At 38.1% G+C, this 21,436-nt stretch overlaps 1 protein-coding gene and 1 long non-coding RNA gene across 3 annotated transcripts in view; both read right to left on the bottom strand.

Moving 5' to 3' along the window:
• LOC121909983 (tumor necrosis factor receptor superfamily member 14-like) overlaps window positions 1–21,436 on the bottom strand; it is a 124,899-nt gene that overhangs the window by 8,241 nt on the left and 95,222 nt on the right. Inside the window, exons 1-2 of one of the 2 annotated variants that reach the window (XM_042430884.1) lie at window positions 11,305–11,594; window positions 10,477–10,616 (exon numbers count right to left, since the gene is read on the bottom strand). The exons of the other annotated variant lie outside the window; for it this stretch is intronic. Of the exons in view, the coding sequence (XP_042286818.1) occupies window positions 10,477–10,518 (42 nt within the window). The 5' untranslated portion in view covers window positions 10,519–10,616; window positions 11,305–11,594. Of the gene's footprint in view, window positions 1–10,476; window positions 10,617–11,304; window positions 11,595–21,436 lie in introns of those variants that run through there. 2 annotated transcript variants of the gene reach the window in all.
• Window positions 2,088–4,889, bottom strand: LOC121910027. The gene is made up of 4 exons (XR_006099571.1): window positions 4,377–4,889; window positions 4,210–4,294; window positions 3,621–3,763; window positions 2,088–2,487 (listed from the first exon to the last, which is right to left on the bottom strand). It is a non-coding gene; the product is annotated as an uncharacterized LOC121910027 (long non-coding RNA).

Here is a 21,436-nt window from a genome sequence, read left to right as displayed (position 1 = left end):
CATCATGTGTTAGATCATGTGTTCTGAATTTTGCCGGCAAGATTTTCATTTTTACTGCAAATGTATATCGGTTCTTCATATCGGTTATTGGTCTCCTTGATTACTAATATTCGGTATCGACCCTAAAAAACCCATATCAGTCGACCCCTAGTGAATGCAGCATTCAGATTTTACTTAATGTGTTTGTGTAGATCTGTGTCAGTCCCCCAGATGGACAAAAAGATGTGAACAACTTAAACAACACAGTAAATTAAAGAGTGAGATGTGAGTATAATTGAAAGTGTAGACTACTTGAATTCTGGTGGAATTATAACTTGCATATGTATCAGGTCTCATTAGAGAGTAGTTTGAAAACATTATTAATATTACTAATATGTAATGCAGCTGATTTTGAGCTGTTGGATGTATCAGAGCTGTTCAACAACACATGACCCCCACCAGCCCCCCCTCCTTTTGTTATAAACTATTTTACCACCAAAGTTGCAGCTGTCAAAGGTTTTCTTCTCAAAGTCATTTTGTGGAGCAAGTTGACAGTTTTGATGAGCTGAAGACATCATCTCACTGAGATTTGGGATGAAGAGAGATGTCACATCCAAATCTGAGGGACAACATCTAGAAACAAAAAGAAAACATATAAATACTGCACTAAACAGTAAGTAACCTGGTTACTGTGGGTAAGAGATTAAGAGTAACTGGGTTCACAAGTAGATTTCTACTGGAAAACCTCTGATTTCTAGTCAGGTTTAAACTATCTGCACATGAAAAGCTGCAGAAGTGATTTAAAGCAGGTTGAGCCTTTTTCTCTCCTTTGGTGAGATTAAACTGAACATTAAACTTCGGCTCATATTTCACATCACTTTCATTCTCAAAGGTTAAACTTCAGTCCTGTTTGTTTCCTATCAAAGCTCATTAAAACATATTACTGAGTCTTCAGAGACAAATGTCATTTAGAAAAATGTTGGTATGTCTTGTTTCTTGTTACTGGATAGTGTATTGAGCTGAACTCTTGGCTTTGACCATTTGCATTAATACTCCTTACTTACTTACTTACAGCACAGCTCAGACTTGAGAGAACAGAAAGACTTTAAACAGTGTGAGTATCATAAGTGGAAGATGACAAATGATATCAGAAGTGACTAAAATTGAAACTGACAGATTTAAATAGTTGAACAGCAGGTTAAAGGTCATTTTAACTGTGTTACAGTTTACAATGTTCTCTTACAAAACGTTATTAACAAAACCAAAATAGGCAACAAGCAGCCAGACATCACAGCTTTAACAAAAGAAGTGTTGTATTTATCAAAACCACGGCTGTAATGTTACATTCATGTCGATTTAACGAGTCTTTATTAATTATATTACTGAATTATGTGCTGCTCCTCGCTGCTGGTACTGAACACAGACTGCTGGTGTACAAACAGTTTTCTAATATATTTTACGTACGTTAGTAAAGTTAGCGACAGCACTTCAGAAAATGCTGAAATATTAATTAGCTACATAACTGATAAACAAGACCATTGTGCTGTTTTAATGTTCGGTAGAATCAAGTTTTCAGCGGCATCAACAGTGACACAAATACTGTAGTTTGAAACAACAACATAACATTTCAGCCAACTTACCCTCGTTACTGAGATACATGGTCCAGAACGTTCAGTCTTTTACTTCATGCTACTTTTTCTTTTACTTTTACTTGTTTCCTAGCATGATTCCCACCCCCGCACGTTGGAGCGGGGGGGTATGTGTCCGCCAGTCTCTACTGTTACAGCCTACTGAGCTGTTCACATGAAAAGTGAATGGAAAGAGAGAGCTACAGAGAGAGAGAGAGGTCTCTCACCTCCGCACAGCCTCCCTCCCCCCTTTATCCGTTGTCGGAAAGGTGAGGGGGAGGAGGGCTGACGAAGATGGAACATACAGTCACCCAACTGTCTAGTCAACAAGGTGAAGACAGGAGCAGATTTGGTTATTGAACAGTAATCGTGTATATTTATTGGCCTTCAGATGTTTTTCAGACAGCAGACGGGTTGTGACATATAACCACAGATCCTAGCAGACTAACTCTAGCAATACAAACAGCAGGTCGAGGTGAGCAGATATAAGAAAAAATTTAATAATTTCAAGCAAGATGCACAAAATGCTTTCTAGAGGCAAGAAGACAAACCTGATGTCAGGCTGTAAAGATGAATTCAGGAGCAACCAATCATAATACTAGAAAAAGTTTAAAAAAAATAAAAAAAAAAGCCTCACAATAAAATGATAATATCTGGAACAATGTAATGACGTTTTAATAAAAACAACAGTAGCCTAAATGGAAGTAACAGTAATATTCCATCATTATAATAGTCGTAACGTCAGTTGCAGGTATTAAGTAAATTTTAATAGTCAGTAATCAAATCTGAGGTCATCTGAGAGCATCAACTGGAGCCTGTGGAGTTTCTTCATCTTTATTCTTCATCAAAAGTGACAAGGGTACAAGAATTTCTCCATCAACTGGTGACCACAGTTTGCAGGTAGGGGAAAAAAGAAAAAACAATTAATTAGTCAAATATGAAATTGGTAAAGTAGTAAATTGTATGTAGAATTTCATGTTATGAGTCTTACTGTTAGTGTGAAGAAAAATATCAAGATGTACATTTTTATATGTAGGATCTAAACTACAGGGACGCACTGATGGAGGTCCAGACATGACCGACCACATTCAATACAGTCTTCCACTCTGCTCTGTATATTATTTGTAGTGAGATACTTTTGAAGCACTTAACTACATTTACATGCATTTCCTAAATGTGCTTCACCATAAATACACTTTAATGTGAAGGCAGTGGTAGACCTTTATTGTGAAACCTGAAGTGTACATGTGTGGTTAGTTAAAGAACTGACTGGTTCCAGTCTAATACCTAGTGGTTTAAAGGTTGACTTCCTCCTCTCTCCACTTCCAGCCAGGATGTTGTGAATGACTCTCCTGTGAAATACTGTAAAATGTATCTTGCAAGTGTGTATACAGGAAGAGATTTGTATTTTGGTTTATTATTGTTTTGAGTAGATCATTTAGTATAATTGTGTGTGTTATTTTGCTGTTAGTCCACCCTGAAGCCAAAATGTCCCCGATCAACTGAGTGAATAAATACTTTTGAGGGCTGTAATCCTTGTTGCTGGTGCTTCTTGGGAGTTGGGAAGAGGGGAGTCTCATTTCTATGTTGCACCAGGGTTTCCCCTACATTAGTGTGTAACAATAGTTAAGAAGCTGTTGAGTAGTTACAGCCTCATGTTAACTTACTAAGAATGGTCCCAGTGGCTTCCTGAGGTAGTATACAGATGTTAAATGTGTAACAAAGACTGTCCTGGTGTTGGATCAGTACTCTGTATTGGCATATACTCTGGGTTTAGGTACTGGAATCAAATCAGTAGAGAAGAATTTGGATCAGTGCATCCCTAGTGAACTTTCTAACTAAGTATTTATGAAGAATAACTTGACAGGTTGCACATATCAGTTGTTATTCACCTGCCTGACATCCAAAATAAAACACAATATTAGCACCAACAGTTAGTGAGCTTTAGTTGAGTCCACTGGAGGCGAGGAGGATATTAGACAAATTAGGTGAAGATGCAAAACAAGCACTAACCTCTGCTCACAAGCCAGGCAAGTGTTAGTGAGAAAACCATTAACAATGGTGAAAATAAAGAGTAGTGATTTCTTGATGCACTTCTGCAGACGACATCATTTATCTGGTTTCCTTCTTTGACCATCACTTCAGTTTCTGGGCAACTGTTGGATGAGAAAAGTAAAAGACTGCTTTATTTCTTTGTTATTGGATTCCAATGGAATGGGACTAACCCCCACACCTTTTGGTCTGCCACAGCACCCCCCCAACTTAAGACTCTTATATTATTTCTATCTCTGTCACATGGTCACTGTTTGTCTATCATGCATTGTCTTATATGTCCTGTTTGTATGTCCTTTTACTATGCCTGCCTCATGAGTTGCTGCTCAGAGATGAATGAAGTTTTTTTAATTGAAGTGAATTTAATTGGCAATGTCTTGAATATTCCCATGCATGATGATTTGTTCCATTGATGCAAAAAACCCAGTGCACACTTGTAATGATCAGAGTTATATAGCAGGTAAAAAATCTTCTTATGCTTTGCTTTTTGTGCTTTTAGAGAATAAATTAATGAATAATCAATGAATAATTGGATAGAAAAGTGTCTTACATTGTCCAAGCTGTGCAGTTCACACCATCCTGTGAAAAATAGCCCGGCTGACAGTTATAACACACTGTATCAGTGCTGCTGGTTCCTTAGAGAAAGAGACACATCTGAGATTACTCACCATCACTGATCATTCACTGACAGAACAGTCTGACTTTGACGTTTGTTACCAGGTTGTTTTATCCTCTGACCAGGTGCACAGTGTGTGTTTCTCTGTCAAATTGCATCACACATCCAGCTGTTGAATCAATGTTGTCCACAACGTCCCTGCAGGTGTGTCAGGCTCCTCACCTTCACCATATAGAGCAAACTTTCTCTATGACTATTACAACAGGAACAGAAACCTTCCTAACTAGATAAAGACTGGATCAGAACGGCTGCTGTCTCTGACTCACCTACGTTTCAATCACCAGACAAAGTCCAAAACAGAAACGACCAATCAGACGTTTCTGTTTTGGCACCATGTCCTATCTGAACACTGGTGTGAGGGCTGCAGCATGGCAGGTACCAGTGGGCACGGGACACCAACAACTGAAATGCTAGCTATGCTAACAAACCGTCCTTCCACTTTCCACTCAGTGATGCATAAAAATAATTTCTGACTTCCATCAGTGGAAGTCAGACACCATCAGCTTCTAGAAGCATGAGGCTTTCAAACCAGTGGTGTAGTGGTGTCTTGGCAGGGTGGTCCATGCAGGTCTAACTTTACATACACACAACGACACCTCTGTTTCAAACAGGAAAGAAGGCAAATTTGAAGACAGGTTGTCAAAGGTGGAAATGAACTAATATATCAAAATGGTGCAGACTGTCCATTGTACCAGAGCAGCTCTTTTGGTTCTGGTCCTCCATGGACCAATCATCCCCTCAGTCAGACTGATCATGTTTAGGGCTGACAAGATGTGAAAGAGCTTTGTAGGCTTCGCCCCAGAATTGACCTCCTGACCTTTGTATAGTGCACCTATACAGCAGAGTGTGGGAGTCACTGAACAGCCTTTCAAGACAAACTGGAGCTTGAATGTTCATCACTGCCCTTGGAAATAGAAGAATGACAACAAGTCTGTGTGAAGGATCTACTAAGTGGAAATTTTATGGAACTTGTCCCATCTTTAGTTGTCATGGAGATGGTTCAGTTGTTGACACATGACACAATTTCAACCATGTGATACATGGTCGGTGGATGACTGGAGGTCAAGGACACTTCAAATTTGACCAGAGACCATCTTTAAACAGAGACAGTGGTCACCATCTGCCCCCAAATACAACCACCTGTTATCACATGACCAAAGTTCCATACTAAGTCACATGATAACAACTGAACCATCTCCATGACAACTGAGTGAACTCCATTAACTGATGAAGGCCATGAGATGTGGTTGAAAGTTCCAGATTACTTAAAAAAAAGTAGATTATGAAAACAATTTATAATGAATAAGTATAGAAGCCAAGATGGTATCTTAGATTTTTACACAGGCCTTGTTTGTACCTTTATATGTTAAAATCATGTTTACTATCATGTTTACATATACTGCACATAGTAACTAATCAACTACGATGGTTTACTGGTGCAAAAGTTCCACTTGACAGCAACAAGTTGACTGGTCTGTGTTCAGTTGTGACTTTTTCTACAGAATTATTGAGCTGCTTTTTTCCTGCTATCTAGTGGACAGAAATCAATACGTGCAGCTTTAATGAGCAGCTTGTTTGTCAGGTCATGGTGTTCCCATTTAAAACTTCAACTACAACTATAATCTTAAAGTCAGCAGGAGAAAACCAACCTTTTTGTCTGATGTATTGTCCTGGTTGACAGCTTGTGTGTTTCAGTGCTTTCACACAGCCGTCCTCTGTGGAGTCCATACAGTAGAATCCCTCCAGTGGTTGACAAACTGTATTTGATGTTGATGTACATGATGTCTTTATCTGCAGACCAGAACCTGTCAACACATACAGAGGTTACATATGAGATACTAAACTTCTCTTCTGTTCAATCTACTAGACAGCAACAGCATGCTGATCTTTTTTCTGACTTACAGACAATCTTCAGTTTTTATGATTGCTTACATTTCTGCTAATAATATGAATATAAATCTACCTGCATCACAGTTTCCACAGGTTAAACACTGTTTAAGTCCAGTGGGATGATTCATGTAGGTTCCATCAGTGCAGGGCAGACAGGATGTACTACTGAACTCTGTACAATCTATTTTAACTCGATTTCCTGTGAAGAAGAAACAATGTATTATCATTATAATTATCATATTATTCACCTTATATTCTAAATAATTGCTTTTCTCTCTCTGATCCCTCTTGTTCACCAGGTGACAAATATCGTACAAGCATTGTATCTTTCTGTAAATCTTCTGTCATGTCTGAATTAAGAAACAAGGAACATTTAGCTACGTAAAAGTCAGCTGTCAGAAAAAGCATCACTTTGTTTTACTGCTTATAAACAAGCAGTAAACTGTATTGATCAGCCCAGAAGTGATCAATTCTGTAAGTATCATTGCTGGCAAACATCCTGCTTTTATGTTTCAGTTAGATCTTACCAGCAGAACATCTAGGACAGCATTCTTCTCCTATTTGGTACTCTGTTGGATGACATGTGAGGATCTGTCCAATGAAGACTTTCAGTATTATTATCTGTGAAGAGTAAAAAAAGTTTTTTGTCTCAGTGAAACCTGGTTGAAGTTAAGATATTGTTGAAAACTGTCCTGAATAACTTCCTGCTTTAAGCAGAGAAAGGCAGAATAAAAGACATGACATGTACAACACATAACAATGAGGTGGAAAAGAAGAAATGGAGGAATAAAACATGTGATGGTGATAACTGAAAGTGAAGGGAAGGTCAGTGGAGGAGGATGTCAATGGAGGCAAGAAGAAGGAAGATTCTTTCAGATTTCAGGAAAGCATCTGAAATATGTCAGAGACACTGATTTCTTTTAAGGGGCCACAAGCCAAAAAGTTTGGGAACCACTTGTTTAATGATTAATAATGTGCTGTAATTTATAAACTAATCATTATTGTTATGTTATTTTATGAAAAAATTTCATCCGAAAAGTAATAAAGCTGTTAAATAAATGTAGTGGAGTAGAAAGTACAATATTTCCCTCTGAAACGTAGTAGAGCGGAAGTATAAAGTAACGTAAAATGAAAATACTCAAGTAAAGTACACACAAAAATCACAAAAGAGCGTTATGAGTCAGCGTTTAATTCGGCGTGTATCTGATCCACCAACCAGCACGTATTTTAGTGAGAAATTTTGTAGACAGTTCGCCTTTCATTCCCGTCTTCTTCTCCCACTAAAATACCGTAGTTAACTAACGGAGGCTGGGAGCAAGTTGATGTGACAAAATGTAAAGTTTATACAGAAATACGTTTATCTTTATGGATTATATTGATGCTGAATTGACAATAAGAACGTTGACATATGAGGCCTTTTATGTTGTGTTTCTAGTTATGTGTTTCTGCGGACATGTAAGGAATTGTTAATATGTCCTATTTCTTAAAGGGAGTTTGGTGTGATATTTTCCCCAGAGAGCACAGGGAGCTTCAATTGAATTCAAACTGCTCACCACTACAGATAAGTTACTGCTAAAGTATGATAAGCTTGACTGACGTTAACTGCTGTTAGTTATTGGTTTGATTAATGGTTTAATAATGTATGTTTGTATTGATTACTGACGGTGGCTGATCAGGCTAATTATCAGCTAACTGTACTCAGTTTCTAATGGTGGTTAACAGTAAATGGTTGCCCTTTGTGTGTGTGTGTGTTTTTTAAACTACTTCTCTAAAACCATGTTCCTAATGAAACTTAAAACTCAGCAGTCTCGTTGCCCTTTAGCTTGAGCTTCCCTGTTTATAAGTCACATGAACATGTATTCACCCAATAAAAGGAATATTTATCTGTATATGACCTCTTTCTGTCAGCTGCTGTGTGTCTGCAGTGTATTTAATGCTTCTTCACATGATTTCAGGTCAGCTGGAAGCGTTAAACCTGTGACTTTCTGCCTTTGTATAATTATCCAGACTGCTGCTGTTTCATGCTGTTTGCAGGGTTTAAAAACAGAAATACTCCAACATCCAGCAGCTGAAAGTGCTGTGTCCAGATAGTTAATGGTTAAAGGTGGTTTCTGTGAGTAGGTATATAAACTGTGTAGCTGTTTTAATGTTGTAAAAATACCTCGTTTTCACACAAGGGCAGCTGTGGCAAAAAGCGACTTCTGTTGCTGCTCCATTGTTCAACAGTTTTCTTCTTGTACATTTCCACCAGGAACAGAACAGGAAATCTCTCAATATAAAGCAAGGAATCTCTGTCTGTCTGTCTGTCTGTATATATGTATAAATGTATGTATGTCCTTCACATCTCTCAAGAACTGTTCATCCGATCTACTTCACACTTGGCGGGTGCATTGCCGGGGATACAAAGAAGTGCATTGTCGAAATTTGGTGCAATTTGGACACGCAGCACATTTAATATTAATAAACTTGAAATAAACACGTGAACAGTGAGCCCTCACTCTGCAGCAGCGGGGCGGGGCTTCTGGGCTCTGCTACTGTAAGTCATGGTCAGAGCTGTACAACCCTGCCATGACAGAGAGGAGGGGACGACATCTCCCTTTGTTTTATAACGTTAGAAGTTAGGCTTTGTTGTAGGTTTCCTGGCTCATTTTTTAAAAGTCTAGAGAAAAAGAGAGAGAGAGATGACTAGCGAACTGAGTGCACGAGCGAGCGACAGAGAGACAGTGCTGGTGAGCAGATACAGCAGTGGAAAGCTTTCTCTGACAGAGAAAGCGTGTGAATAATGGAAATGAAACGTTGGGTTTCCGGACACATTTTAAAAAAGACAAGAGTAAAAGAGAGAGAGAGGGCGAGGGAACTGAGAGCTGAAGGGGAACTCTGATAAAGAGTGAACGGGCGTTGTCCCGGTAACCAAGGTCAGGGAGATGGCCCTAGACTCCCTAGACAACACAGATAGGTGAATGTGTAGATTCATGGGCATAATCAGACATTCAAACCAGAATGTGCTGACGGTGACCTGAAGGTCCATGCAATGTGAGCTGAACTAACACGGGTAAAGTGCAGTTCCTTGTTTAGAAACTAAATGAGACAATTAGGACTAATTTTTCATATCGTGGGATGATTTGTTGGGGTTAAAGACCAAAAGTCAGACCTTCAGAAGGCAGAACAGGAAGAGAAAACATCTAAGTGCAGAACTGCTTGATGTTTACTGTTTCTGTTCAATAAATATTCTCAACATAAGACATCAGAGTTTCTGGACACTTTCTTCTACCTGATGAGTTGACCATTGATCACCATTCCTCCACAATATAGCTCTTTAACTATCCAGCTGTCTGTTCCTGCAGTTATCCACTGGTAAAATGTTTTTTAAACATTAAATGAGCTGAAATTGTCCACTATCAGAGCAGCTCCGCCTAAAGGCCAGTATCAGCGGAGCTGCTCCGCAGCGCACAGCTTCAGCTGACTGACAGGACAGACAGTTTTGGCAGAGCTCCAGTTACACCAGACACAGATGGAGAGACCCCCTCTAGGTGGCCAGCACTGCTGTTAGCTGCTCTTAGCTGCTGAAGCTAAAACTGTCCTGATCAGCATATATTTGAAAATGAGCTGGGGAAGGTGGCAGTTATCATTCTACCCTTTATATAAATTTCATGACATAGAAAACTCCCAAATGGTCAACTCTACGTCAGCATTGGATCCGCTTTTTCAGGGCTGATATTAAACAGCAGATAACAGTTTGAACTATTTTCAACACATGAAATGCCAATTTTTATAAATTTGGTGTCACTGTCAATATAAACACCAGCATCGATGTGTTAACTGATACATTTGTCAACTGATACATATATATGTAGTTCTCAAGAAATAATAAGCAATTGGCCTGATCTGAACAGGGTTAGGGTTTGAACGGGCACTGCACTAGTAATCTCAAAAGGAATCTAGTTGTAGTCCTGCAAAAGGTGACCCTGCAAGATCCCCAGTCTGTACAAAATCTTATAGTCTGTGACTAAACTCAGTGACTTGTGACACACTGTCTTTAAATGTGAGTGTCAGACTAAAGTGTAGACTACTTGAATTCTTGTGGAATTATAACTTGCATATGTATCAGGTCTCATTAGAGAGTAGTTTGAAAACATTATTAATATTACTAATATGTAATGCAGCTGATTTTGAGCTGTTGGATGTATCAGAGCTGTTCAACAACACATGACCCCCACCAGCCCCCCCTCCTTTTGTTATAAACTATTTTACCAACAAAGTTGCAGCTGTCAAAGGTTTTCTTCTCAAAGTCATTTTGTGGATCAAGTTGACAGTTTTGATGAGCTGAAGACGTCATCTCACTGAGATTTGGGATGAAGAGAGATGTCACATTCAAATCTGAGGGACAAGATCTGGAAACAAAAAGAAAACATATAAATACTGCACTAAACAGTAAGTAACCTGGTTACTGTGGGTAAGAGATTAAGAGTAACTGGGTTAACAAGTAGATTTCTACTGGAAAACCTCTGATTTCTAGTCAGGTTTAAACTATCTGCACATGAAAAGCTGCAGAACTGGTTTAAAGCAGGTTGAGCCTTTTTCTCTCCTTTGGTGAGATTAAACTGAACATTAAACTTTGGCTCATATTTCACATCACTTTCATTCTCAAAGGTTCAACTTCAGTCCTGTTTGTTTCCTATCAAAGCTCATTAAAACATATTACTGAGTCTTCAGAGACAAATGATATTCGAAGCAACTAAAACTGAAAATGAAAAGTGAAGCTGAACAGGATAAACGTCATTTAAAGTGCTAAAGTTTACAATGTTCTCTTATAAATCATTATTGAAAAAAACAATATAGGCAACAAGCAAACAGACGTCACAGCTTTAACAAAGACACGTTGTATTACGTCCGGGATCAGAGCCACCACTGACTGCTGGTGTATTAACTTTTCTGTTTTTTTACGCACGTTAGTAAACGAGACCATTGTGTTGTGTTTTCATGTTCAACAGTCATGTTTTCAATGGTACCATCAGTGACACAGTACTTTTGTTAAATACTGTAGTTTGAAACAACAATATAACATTTCAGCCTACTTACCCTTATTGCTGTGGAACATCATCGATTAAGGATAAGTTCCTGATCTTTTTCTTCATCTTCTTCGTACTAGTGCTCGTTCCAAACAGGCGTGTTTTGAACGCGCAGATTGCTTATTATTTCTTGAGAACCATACATACATAGATATACATGTATTTATGTATCAACTGACAAACGTATCAATTAAAACGATTAGGATTTAATAAATTAAATGGTTATAGTCCAAACAGAAACTTATCCAGACCATGGATGTACTGATACATGCTCAGTGCTGGACCAGACAAACTGACATTATCCTTCTTGACGGATTGCAATACCAACTTATAAATGCATACCGCCACCTACCGTACCGGAGTATGTAGAACAGGATCCTGTTTACAATAGCCTACTCAAAAAATAAACTATACTATATTCTGTTAAACAATCTGGTGTTAACTAAGAATTCAACTACCCCTCTATCTCTTCATTATATCTGACACAGTGCAACATTTTCAGTTATGTAACACTGTGCACAAGCTTGTGAATTTACTTTTCCCAATAGAAAAAGTGTCTCATTTAAACCAGAGTGATCAAATCTCAATCTGGATAGCACTACCTCCTCTCTTTTTTTGTATCCTATAGTATGTTCTGCCTTTACTGTCCTCATCCCACTTTTTCTGCCAATAATTTATTTTTAATTAGTACTTTACCTTCTCCTTTTCTAAATGGAAAGTCCATTATATGTCTCATATTTAGTGCTCTTTTTGCCATCCTATCTGCAAATTCATTACCCTTTAATCCCATATGTGCAGGTACCCAATGAAATTCTACTATTATTCCCATTGTCTGAATTCTAAATAAATATTACATAATTTCAAACAATAGATCTTCCCTGATTGATTTCAAGCTTTGTAAACTCAGAAGAACTGCAGCAGAGTCAATACGCAGGACTACTGTCAGGTCTTCTTCTATCCACTGCAGACCAATAATCACTGCCATCATCTCAACTGTATAAACTTGTCTGTAATTCTATTTGCTCAATGAATCTGAATTAGATTAATTACTTTTTTACATTTTGTTTATGGTTTTTCAACATGTGTCTTCCATATACATCTTTCATCGAGCCAAAGTCACAAATACTTAAATTCCTTTACTTTTTCTATTGTTTTTCCATATAAATTAAGCCTCTACTCATCTGCTTTCCTCCTCCTGGTCAAGTACATATAGCATGTCTTATTGGTAGAAAGTTTGAAACCCTTTAAAATAGCATCCTTAATCTTTCTCAACATGCTTGTCTCATCTCTCCCCCGGATCCATATATCCATATATCATCTACATAAAGCGAAGAACATATCCTTCTATCTAAATACATAAAGATATTGTTGATTATGATGTTAAATAACACTGGACTGATAGCCCTTCCTTGAGAGATTCTGTTAGCTATATCAAATTCATCGGATAAGGCTCTAAACTTTTGATCTGACAGAAAATCTAGAACCCAGTTGTAGAACCATCCACCAATGCCCATTCTGTTGATTTCAATGAGCAGTCCTTCACTCCACATAAAATCATACACTTTTTTCTTTTTTTCATTACTTACCCTAACAATAGCATCCATAGTAGATCTTCCTTTTCTGAATCTGTTATAATAAGAAACAATTGATCCTCTCTGTTCTAAGAAATAATTAAGCGTTTGGACTAATATCTTTTCCATCCATTTACATAGATGTGAGGTTAAAGCAATTGGTCTATAATTTCCAGGAACATTCGGATCTTTACCGGGTTTACTAAAAGGCAAAATGAGTGCACTCTTCCAACTTTTTGGCAGCAATCCCTCTCTCCAAGTCTTATAAAAAAGTTCTAGAAGGACACTTGGAAATGCATCAGGAAGTTTACAGAACATAATATAACATAGTTGGTTTTGTTCTGTAGCTGTGTTTCAAGTGCTGTTCAATGCTATTTTTAATTCACTCCAGGGGCGTTTTTAGGATTTGAGGACATTCAGGGCTTAGCATGGAACTCTGTAGGGGGGGTCCAGGGAGATCCTCCCCTGGAAAAATTTTTTGATAAACAAGCTCTATATTGATGCTTTTTATGCACTCTGGCACCTTATTTACATTCAAAGTACATGTCTTAATTATTGAAAAATTGAACTGTGTGCGTAAAAAACTGTTGTTTACTTTCCAGATTAATTATGTATATGTATATATTATATGATATGATATTAAAAATGGATCTTAATCACAGATACAGATATGTGGAAATGTAAAAAGCTTTCCTTTTAAAAATCTGACAGAGCATGAAGCAGAACCTAAACTTGTATGCTGTTAATTACAGTAATTATGGACAAATGACACACGATGGGAATGCATCAGCAGTCAAGTTATCCAAACTCTCAGCTAAATTAACATTACTGTAAATTAATGTGAAGCAGCAGCACTGGATAAACTGGACGGTTAAACAATAATGTCAATTTAACTTTAGCTTCACTGAAGAGTTTTTCTTGCTACTTAAGCCCCGGCAAAATTAATAGTAGAGTTTCACTTCTCTACCTATAGCAGAACAGAATTTCCTCCATGCGTTCATTTTTACTAGATTTGATTACTCTGAGTCAGAGCTTTGACAGTCTAATACATTTTTCAGATTCAAGTCGCTCTTTAATACTCATAATGCTTTTATTACATTCTCTAACAGCTTTGGTGCATTCCTCATTCCACCACGGCACAACTTTCCTTTTCACGGTTATTCTACTCAAAGGTATACTCTTTGATGCAGCATTCAAAATACAGTTACACATTCTTCTGTATTACTATCCATTGAAATAGAATTAGCAAACAATATTCTTGAAATTGTTCCCTTTCAGCTTTTTGAAAGCACCATTTCTCTAACATGTACCTTTGCAATAAATGGATCCACATTAAAACAATATTAATCATTATTCTGAGATCCTCCATCAGTGTTTACTTTCAGTATTTCTTGAATATCTTCTGCCCTCAAGCCTATAATATCCAAAAATTCCTCTGCCATTTACCACTGTCTTAATTCTGTCGCTTTTTTTTTTCTCCTGTCAGTTAGCCACATTAATAAGTTTACAGATGAAAGCTATGCACTTTGTTTGATTAACCATCAATGAGTCCTCTTTTACCTTGCATGTATGTGAACATTGAATTTGCCGCATTGTTGGGGCTGTAGTTGTTCTAGTAGAGGGTCTGGTCTGTTTCCTTCACCGTTCGCTTCTTTATAAGTTTCTGAGCTTTGCATTTCATCATTTACTCTCTTTAGTGTTTCTGCATATGATATGCTATTCATAACTTTGTATTTCTGTACCTCTTTTGGTACAGTTTAATTGAGCAGGGCACGTGCCTTTGTCCTGCTCAACCAGTCAGAGCCCAGAAGCCTCTCTCACTGTGATGTGACAGTGTTTGTATCAAACAGCCCCCGCTGCACTAAAACGGAGAACTGAGCAGCTCACTGTTCGCTTGTTTGTTCACAGTTTATTAATATTAAACATGTAGTGTGTCCAAATTGCACCCAAAGAGCATCTGTCTCCACAAGAAATCACCTGTTGAATATTTTATGGTTGTTTATTTGTCCTTTAGAACGTAACCACCATGAAACAATGAAAACATAATGTTGTATTTCTGTCATTCACAGGCTTTCTCTCTCTCAGAAAACTTTCCAGCGCTGTCTCTTTGTCACTTGCTCGCCCTCTCAGCACACTTGCCCTTTCTCTCTTTTTCTCTCGTCGTTTTAAAAATGAGTCAGGAAACCCACAACAAAGCCTAACTTTAAATATTATTAAATGAAGAGAGATGTCGTCCCCTCTTTCTTATGGCAGGGTTGTAAAGATCTGATCGTGACAGTAGCAGAGCCCAGAAGCGCCGCCCCGTTGCTGCAGAGTGGAGTGACTGATGGCTTGTTTATTCAGAGTTTAAATTAATATTTATATTATTTATATATATAACTTATCTTAATAATTATCGTTTTGCATGTCCAAATTGCACCAAATTCGACACAGCACTCCTTTTTTCCCCCAGCAATGCACCCACCAAGTGTGAATCAAGCCTTCATCACAGGCCAAAGATCTCTCTTTTTTTTTTTTTTGATCGAGTCCAGTAATATAAAAACCTTTTGCATCTTCAGGTTTGTGCATGATTTCTCTTACGGTACAGAGATTATACCACATCACCCAACCTTTGATTACACATTTGTTCGTTTTCTATAACTTCATCTAATATATCATTAAGTCTGTTCATAATTATTTTAGCAAATATGTTATGGTTGGTATTCATATTAGTAAGATGTCTATAATTAACCATATCAGACTCATCACTTTTTTATATGATGAGCAGAGAACACCTTCATAAAAGAGAGTCCACCATACGGCCACTGTGAAGACCTTGTTCATGGAAGTGAGCAGATTTATGATTTCATCAATAATTAACTGATAAAACTCAGAGGGCAGGGCATTTAACTGTCTGATGGCCTGAACACCTCTTCTTTTTTTATTTCACAGATAAGCTGAGTAAAAGTTGACGGGCTGTAGGAAGGAACACTTTTCAAAAATGTGTTCACTATGTCCATGTCTGTTTCTATTTTTCTTGTATGCAGTGGCACATAAATCTTTAATGACCTCTCTTTTCATATTTTCACTAAAAACAGTATCACTGTGTTTTTAATTAACTTATTGAACTTGCTTTGAAGTATTTTTGTCCAGATTTAATAGCGTGAACAAGATTTCCTCTTTTATCTGTTTCTGACTGTTTATATATATTATACAGTAATTCATAATTAAGGGTGTCTATTTGTGTTTACAATTTAATATTGTTTCTTCATCGATAGTTGATCTTTGTTTCTTCTGCTTCAAACTAATAATGCATTATACTTTGTATTTTAAGTTTATTTAATTCTTTACGTTTAAATTTAAAGACATCTTTTATTCTATATTTTGTATTTCCCATAGTTTAGTATAAGATTTAGCTAGAATATCTAATTGAGTTACTTTATGTATTTCCTGTCTTAAGTCAGTTATCAAATCTTTATCTTGTAAACTCTGTACATTCAGTTCCAGAAACCTTTGTTCACTGAGGTTCCAGATGATAGAGAAGTTTTAACAAGTAGATGGTCAGAAAAATAATTAAACTGTTCCGTAGTGAGTTAGAGGACACATATATGCGATCAATAAGAGTTTTAGTTTTAGAATCAAACCTGGTAAAAATCAGTTCCAGAGGGGTTAACAGCTCTAAATACATCAATTAAATTTCCTTGTTGACAGATTTACCCTCTGGATGCAGTTTAAACACAGCTGGCAACTCAGTCATTTTCTTCAGTGACTGTATTAAACCACATGAAATAATATTCAAACCTATCCACAATAGTTCTCAAAGTCTTTTAAACAACTGACATTTTTTCATTGCTTCTGGAGCAGTGTAAACATGAATAATGCGACATGCTTCACCTTGATAAAAACAATCTACCATAAGTGATCTACCTGGCATTATATCTCCTAATTATGTTCACTTTGTGATTTTTTAAAAATATACCAACACCATCAGCCTTATTTTCACCTATTAATATTAAACATTTCCCCTTTGGAAAAAAAACAAATACATCATCAACATCACTGTTCGTGTTCAGTCTCAGTTCTTGAGTGCACAAGATGTCAAAGTCAGTATCACATAAATATTTAATCTTTTCTTTTCTAAAAGCACTTGACTGAATACCACAATCATTCCGGGAAGCTCATAGTGGAGAGGAGAGGATGTAGCTCTAAGGTGATGCTTTATCATCAAAGCGTTTCTCATTTTTATGAGAGGTAAGCTGAAGACGTCTCTTCTTCCTTCTAACTACCTCGAAGGGCATTTCACTCTGTCTCATTCATTGTAGGGGCAGAGAACTCAGGTGTGAGAGAGAAGGGGCCTGAATTACTCTCAGGCACAGCAGCCTCTGCTTCAGACGGAGGATGGAGTGGTGTGCTGCTGGCTCACTGACCAGCTGTTAATATGTCGGTGCTAAAATCAGAGCTAGGGCTCTCACTGGCGCTTTCATAGTTTTGCTCTTCATTTTCATCAACACTGTCACTGTAATCGCCCTCTACATCACTTTCACTTTAAACTCCCCTAAACTGACAGAAAGGAGATGTCATCAGGAGGAGGGGCTGGGGGCTGTAGTTCTACATCAGAGGGGATTCATCTCCAGCAGGTGGATCAGACAGCGGAGGACCTCGCTGGGGAGCAGGGAGATGGGCATCAGGCAGATGGGGAGGAGGAAGAGCATCTCCTGGCTGCCAGGCCGGAGGCTGGATGAGAAGCTGATGGACAACCGGTTGGTTGTGAGGCTGATGCTGCAGGGAGGCTGGTTGCTGAGTGGCTGGCTGGCTGTGAGGACGCTGCTGCTGTGATCTGGCTTTGATGACATAGGAGTCCGGACAGCTGAAGAAAGTGTGTCCATTAACACCATGCAGGCTGCACAGACCCTCAGATGTGCAGTCCTTCACTTTATGACCCAGGCAGCCACACTTCCAACATTTCACTGTAGGACACTGCTTCACCTGGTGGTCGGCGGAGCCGTAGATGAAGCTGCTGATGGACTGACCAGGATAGATGATGCGTCCATTGTATGGACAGAGGGAGATGGAGCTTGGGATTTGGACCTGGTGGCCATTTGAATCTTTTTTAATGCAGACTTTGTATTTACGCACTTCGTACCTGATAATGTTACCAAAGTTGTCAACAGGTTTTATAACCTGTTCAGTTAGTTCACAGTATCTACTCAGGTGCAATTCGATGTTATGGTCGGGTACTCTTCCTGTCCAGAATTTCACAACCAGAGTGGTAATGTCCATTTGTATAGAAGATTCAATAGCCCAGTTCTTCCACTATGGATCTCCAGATCTGGAGGCTTGAATTTCCTGGAAACGTCAGAGTGGAGCTTCATTAAAGAAGCACAATTCAAAGTCTTTCTTATTTGGCAAAGCTATGAATGAATAGAGATCTTTGTTGTTTAGCCAACATGCATCGAATAGAAGCACTTCACCGACATATTCACGTGTAGGAGGTTCGCCATCACCTTTGTATTTCAGACGGGCTGGCAGCCCAACAAGGGCGCTGAGGGGAGCAAGACAGAAGGAGAGACAGGAAACTAGTTTCCTCCTTTTCTTCTTCTGCTCATTTCCACCTTGTTTGGATTGAAGGTTTTGTTTGCTATTTTTCCTCAATGATTCATGTTTTAGTTCATGAAAGTGTTTTTTGAATGTCAATGATGTCAGCAGAGAAAGTCTTTGATTCAGGTCTACAATAAAACACTAAGGGAAACCTTAAGCTCTTAAATGTCCACCAGATGGCACTAATCTGTTAATTGGGTTATTATGGGTTGTGCTGCAGTGGTCCATACTGTTGCTAGGAGACTAATTACAAATCATTTAAGCTTGACTGAAGTGTCGCCCTAATGCCAGAGTTTTTATTTATTCTATATTAAGTTACTCTGAGTCAGACTGAAGTCATGATGCTGTTCATCAAATTTAATATGAAATATAAGTTGCTCGTTATATTGTTAATTTATTTAAAGCACAATCTGTAAAACAAATGTAAACAAAAGTTTATCCCTCGCAACCTTAAATCAAAGGACTTGAAGACTTGAGGACTTGAAGAATTGTATCTCATCCTCGTGTCTCTGTGGTCATTAATTCACATTTTATTTTGGGGATTTCTATTTAAAATGGAACAACTTTACATAAACTTAACATACTGCAAATGTACTATCATTTTATGTTTGTGCATGCTGTTCTTCAATTTACAGTACAACTGAAATACATTTATAACGTAAATTGTACTTTGAATGTACATAAAATCTAACATTGATAGATTACAAATACCTTTACACTAGTCTACCAGTGTATTTCTACATAGTGCTTGTGCATTTCTAATAAATTTAAGTATACTTGACAACTCCTACAAATGTTCTATAAGGGAGACTTTAAAGTGTACTACCAATATGCTTAAATATACACTACACCCCACTTATAATGTACATGATATGTACTACTAATAGAGTACAAGTACGTTGACAATAAATATATTGTCAACGTGGCGATAGTTTCAGGCTCTCTTGTACAATCTGATGGCTGTTGGCAGAAAGGAACACCTGAATGCTCCGTGGGGAGAGTGAGCCTCTGGCTGAAGGTGCTCCCCCTCTGCCACAGCTCCTCATAGAGGAGATGGGAGGGATTTCCCAAGATCTTATTAGGGCCTGAGCTGCAAAGGGGCGAAGATGCCCTTGTATCAGTTCTGTTTCTTTCTTTCTTTCTTTCGTCTTTCTTTATTAATCCGCCACTTCAACCCTAAATTTGACCCCCTAAACATGCTCAAAAACTCATCACATTTGGCACACACATCAGGTCTGGTGAAAAAGTTGATAAAATATAAAAATTTTCCCCAAAAGTGCCAAAATGTGCTCTATAGCGCCACCTATGTCACTAAAATGGCTGTCACGGCCCGTAGGAATGCCATAGAAAACTCAATTATTCGACTCATCAAGACCTACAAATCATACACTGACACCCCTGACCTAAATCCAACAGGAAGTCCACAATTCACCCATGAAAGTATGTGACTGTGTGCCAATTTTGAACCTTGAATAAACGCTCCTCCTAGGGCATTAATGGTATCGGCTTCAAACTTTAATACATGACTTATCACACTGTGTTAAACAAAAGTTGTTAAAAACTTTGTACTAACTCCAATGGTTTAGATATTATAAACCCTGAAAGTTGCAGTGCCACATTACCCTTACAATGTAAAGCAATGGGGAGGCATGATCTTTGTGTCAAACAGAGGCTTTTGATGTCTAAACTATAAGTCTGACCACTTTCAAAACCTGTATCAATGGATTTGCAATGAAATTTCCCACAGAAAAATGTGATTTTTTTTATGTAAGATTTGGCCAAAGTAATGGGATTTATGAGGAGATTTCACAAGAAGAATACTTTAACATTCTCCTCTCCAACTGAGACGGAGAGAGAGAGGAGGGAAGAAAGGGGGGGAGGGGTGTGTGCCACACAGAGTGGAGGCTGGTCTTCCTATTTTTTGAGAGGCAAGAGGGGGATCAAAATATAAAAAAGAACATATGGATGAAATAAACCATTACCAAATCTCAGTATTATTTACAACATATTTTTTCTCTCTTCTTAGTAAAAGACACATAAAATGACGCTCCAAGGGAGGACGGCCTCCCTAACCAATCAACAACCAGAATGCAATATTGTCGTCGAGATGGTCCAATGATAGTTTCCAGAATTCATCTTCAATTCTCTCCACTGTAAGGCAGAATAGCAGCAGTAGATAGCTCCTTGAGTTAGCCAATGCAACAGCTGGCTTATTGTAGCAGCCTGAAGGACTCTTTATGCATCCATGGAAGGACTGTTGTTAAGCTAACGGGAGAAATGATCTGGACTGTACAGCACAGCAGCAGCAGGACACCGCCAGGGAGCGGCTGGAGAGAGGAGCAACCGCAGAAACAACCAGGAGAGTTAGCTTGTTTGTCATTGTTGCTAATGATATCAGACTGGTTAAGCAGCGGCCATAAAATTCTGTTAACTAACAAACAAGATGACCAACAGCCACAAATGGATGTTATGACATGAATACTTCATCTCCATGATAGAAAGAAGAAACATCAGATAACGTGAGTCAGATACAGCTTCTCTCTCTCTGTCTCTTTGGTCGTTAATTTCATCTCTGATGGTTAAATGTCTCTCTGTGTGGCTGTTTTGTGAATTTATCTCCTTAAAAAGAATGCAGCAGATATATATAAATATATATATATATATATATATATATATATATATATATATATATATATAATGTGTTGTGGGTAGTTTGCTTGTTGAAGTTACAGTGAGATGAATGGACTCACTCATTCATGTGGAATTGATCCCATTTTCAATTTAGTGGTTGTTTAGTCACCTGTTGATGTTGTATGATTAGTGTGCATCCATGTGACATCTGTAGGTATGTTAACACGCTGTTTAATGTGCTGGAGCTGAACAGCTAATTAGCATCTAGCTGCTAACTGACGTTAGCAGTGAATGTTTGTTTGGTGGCTCCTTCAACAAGCTGCAGGACAACACTTGTGTTCATGTTTCTAAGTTATCGTCAAT

This window comes from Thunnus maccoyii, chromosome 13 (genome assembly GCF_910596095.1).
Source record: "Thunnus maccoyii chromosome 13, fThuMac1.1, whole genome shotgun sequence".
Classification (NCBI taxonomy): Eukaryota; Metazoa; Chordata; class Actinopteri; order Scombriformes; family Scombridae; genus Thunnus; species Thunnus maccoyii.
The sequence above is the reverse complement of the archived record's forward strand: the minus strand, read 5'-3'. Positions and strand labels throughout refer to the sequence as shown.